A 3,016-nucleotide genomic window follows, 5' to 3' on the forward strand; every position below is an offset into this window, starting at 1 on the left:
TTTTTTCAAAAATTTGGATAAACGTTATTCTAAAACTCGTAAATATATTTTTATAATTTATAAAATATAGGCTATATATATATAGATATATAGATGTATAACATAGACAGTTATTATAAATACAATATCACAATTATTCATATAAATAAGACACAAAATCGAATTCTGCTTCAGATACAATTTAAATGCAATTCTGGATATAAATGTTGTAAATTATTGTAATGATGATGGTGACGACGACAGAATAATCAATAAGGATCTCACTAAAAACTGAGGTAGGCTATAGGACTTTAATCTATAACTTTAAATACTTTAAAACTATAATCTCAACGAGTTCATTTTCACTCTTGCTGCGTGTTTACTAAGTTCACGTAGGCTATAGCGCACGTGTAGCACACTATATGACATCCACATCCGGACGTCCCGCCATCTATTCCCAGGCAAAGATGAATTTTATTGGTTCAAGGGGTCGCGTGAAAGTGGTGAAAACGGTTTTGAAGATGTCGTGCGTGCGCCCCTCCTTCACAAAGATTGTCATGTGACAGCGCGCAGCTCTGTAAAGAGATAGAGAAGGAGGACAGACGGTCGGAGACTTTAACACACAGTAAGAGTCAGAACATCGCAGAAACTAGGATACTAGAATACGCTGAAGTTTAGTATATGTATTGTGCATATCGCTTTTTTTCAAAATAACTCTTTAAACAAACGTAAACGTTTGCAACATCGGAATGAAACGCACTGCATAACTTGCTCAAAACTTTTTACCAGAATAGACATGAAGTACCTGACAAATGAAGTCCCCGAATTTATTAAGACGTAAAATTTCCACATGTGCACTTCTCGGAGTAATTTCAAGACATTCTCTCTAAACTCAAGGTAATTCGGAAAATGCCTCGTCCTGGAAGAAACACGTACAGCGATCAGAAGCCGCCGTATTCCTACATTTCTCTAACGGCTATGGCCATTCAGAGTTGCCCTGAGAAGATGCTCCCGCTCAATGAAATCTACAAGTTCATCATGGACAGATTCCCTTATTACCGGGAAAACACGCAGCGCTGGCAAAACTCCTTGCGCCATAACCTTTCCTTCAACGACTGCTTCATCAAGATCCCGCGGAGACCCGACCAGCCAGGGAAGGGAAGCTTCTGGGCTCTGCATCCCAGGTGCGGTGACATGTTTGAAAACGGGAGCTTCTTAAGACGCCGCAAGAGATTCAAAGTGATGATCACATCCGAGCACCTGCAAAAACCCACGGACGCTGCGCACTACCTCCAGCAACAAGCAAAACTGAGACTGACTGCTTTGGGGACACATCTACCTCAAATGACCGGCTACAACTTAAGCGTTTCTCAACCGTCCACCTTCAAACATCCATTTGCCATCGAAAACATCATTGCCAGAGATTACAAAATGCCAGGAAGTCTTGCTTTCTCCACGATGCAGACCATGTCTACGGGTTATCAGATACACAACCAGCTGAGCACAGCTTGGCCCCACATGTACAGCAGTAATGTGATTGACACGATGTCCAGTGCCGAGTATAGTTCTGCCTATGGAGTACCACTTAAATCCTTAGGTCACGGCACACAGAGTTTACCGGCGATTCCTGTACCGATCAAACCCACTCCATCATCGGCTCTCCATGCGCACCTTCCAGCTTTCCTCTCCGGCACTCCACAGTCCCTGAGCCCGACGTCTCCACAGACAGCGACGAGCCAGAGCAGCCCTGTCACACCGAGCCCGACCTCTTTGATTCACTCGGTCGCCGTTCGCTGTCAGGAGGTCACTTAAAACTTTAGAAAAAAAAGAGACGTTCATGCATCAACTACACAGTGGCTCCGACGAATAAAGGCAAGAAAAGGAAGATAAATTTGGCCTGCTTAACCAAAACAAACTCTGAAAGTTTAAACAGACTATAACAAATTATCTGGAGCAAAATATTCTGTTAAGTTTACCAAGCTCTGTTTCTCTAATATTCATTAAGTTAGGCTACCTCATATTATCCATCATGTTTATATAAGAATCATTGAAGAAAAATGCACAAGGAACAAAAATGAAAATAAGCGAACAAGCGTCGAGTACAGGCTTAATCTGACCCTTACGAAAATTAACCGTTTGGTTTTATTATATAACAGTATAGTAAAAAGTTTTTGGTGTATTGGTTATCATTTTTAAAGCCACTGTTTACTACAAAAACTATGGTTAAACTCTAGTTTCTGTGGCAAAACTATAGTTATTTTGTTGTATATCTTACGGTTTTGGGTGTGGTAAAACCATAGCTGATTTTTTTTAAGGGAATTTGATATTCTTCATGTAGATAATTTCAAAGTTGGACTTTGTTTGCCTGGGCTCGTCGACGTACAGAAAAGGAGTAAATAGGATTGCATGAATAAGCACAGATGCTGCGGTGTTTCCATGTGGCACAGTACAAAACATTGAAAAACTTTTACAATGCACTTTTGGTGTGACGTTACAAGAGCTACTGTTCTGTGAATAAAGCTCAGCCTAACTTATCCGCTTCGATGAAAATATATTATGAAAGCTGTATATATGTTTCCTGTAAATGTTAATATGCTCTGTTGTATTTGCTATAGCATGCTGCTTTTCACGCGTATGAATTAAAGTGTAAACTTTGTCATTAATCCTCGTTCAGATTTTTAAAACTTACAGTTTAATCGGTTTGTCATGTTTGTTAAAACAATTTCTTTCTGTTAAAACTACTTCATACTAGAAATATACGCGCAAGTCGTTTTCAGGAATGTGAAGTTGTAGGCTAATAATTAGTGATGTTACGAATAAAGGCAATCAATAATAAGAATCAGAATCAGAACATAAGAATTTAAATTTGAGTTGCACATTTTGTAAAATTGATGGGACAGAAAAATAAATCTCTGAACTCGTTTAGGTATTTGTTGGTACCAGTTACAGTAAGCTTGTTAAAGTTTAGCTGTGCACATATGGAGCAGAAAATTGGACTGCAAAAATGCCACTGTTGTTAAATAAATTCAGCTCGAAT

General features: G+C 39.1%; 1 protein-coding gene across 1 annotated transcript; it reads left to right on the top strand.

Moving 5' to 3' along the window:
- The first annotated feature begins 249 nt into the window (after positions 1 to 249).
- foxb1b (forkhead box B1b) lies at positions 250 to 2,606 on the top strand. Its single transcript, XM_065267736.1, has one exon. The coding sequence runs from the start codon at positions 889 to 891 to the stop codon at positions 1,789 to 1,791; it is 903 nt and encodes a 300-aa protein (XP_065123808.1). The 5' UTR covers positions 250 to 888; the 3' UTR covers positions 1,792 to 2,606.
- The last annotated feature ends 410 nt before the right edge of the window (positions 2,607 to 3,016 follow it).

Source organism: Paramisgurnus dabryanus, chromosome 2, assembly GCF_030506205.2.
Source record: "Paramisgurnus dabryanus chromosome 2, PD_genome_1.1, whole genome shotgun sequence".
NCBI classification, from domain to species: domain Eukaryota; kingdom Metazoa; phylum Chordata; class Actinopteri; order Cypriniformes; family Cobitidae; genus Paramisgurnus; species Paramisgurnus dabryanus.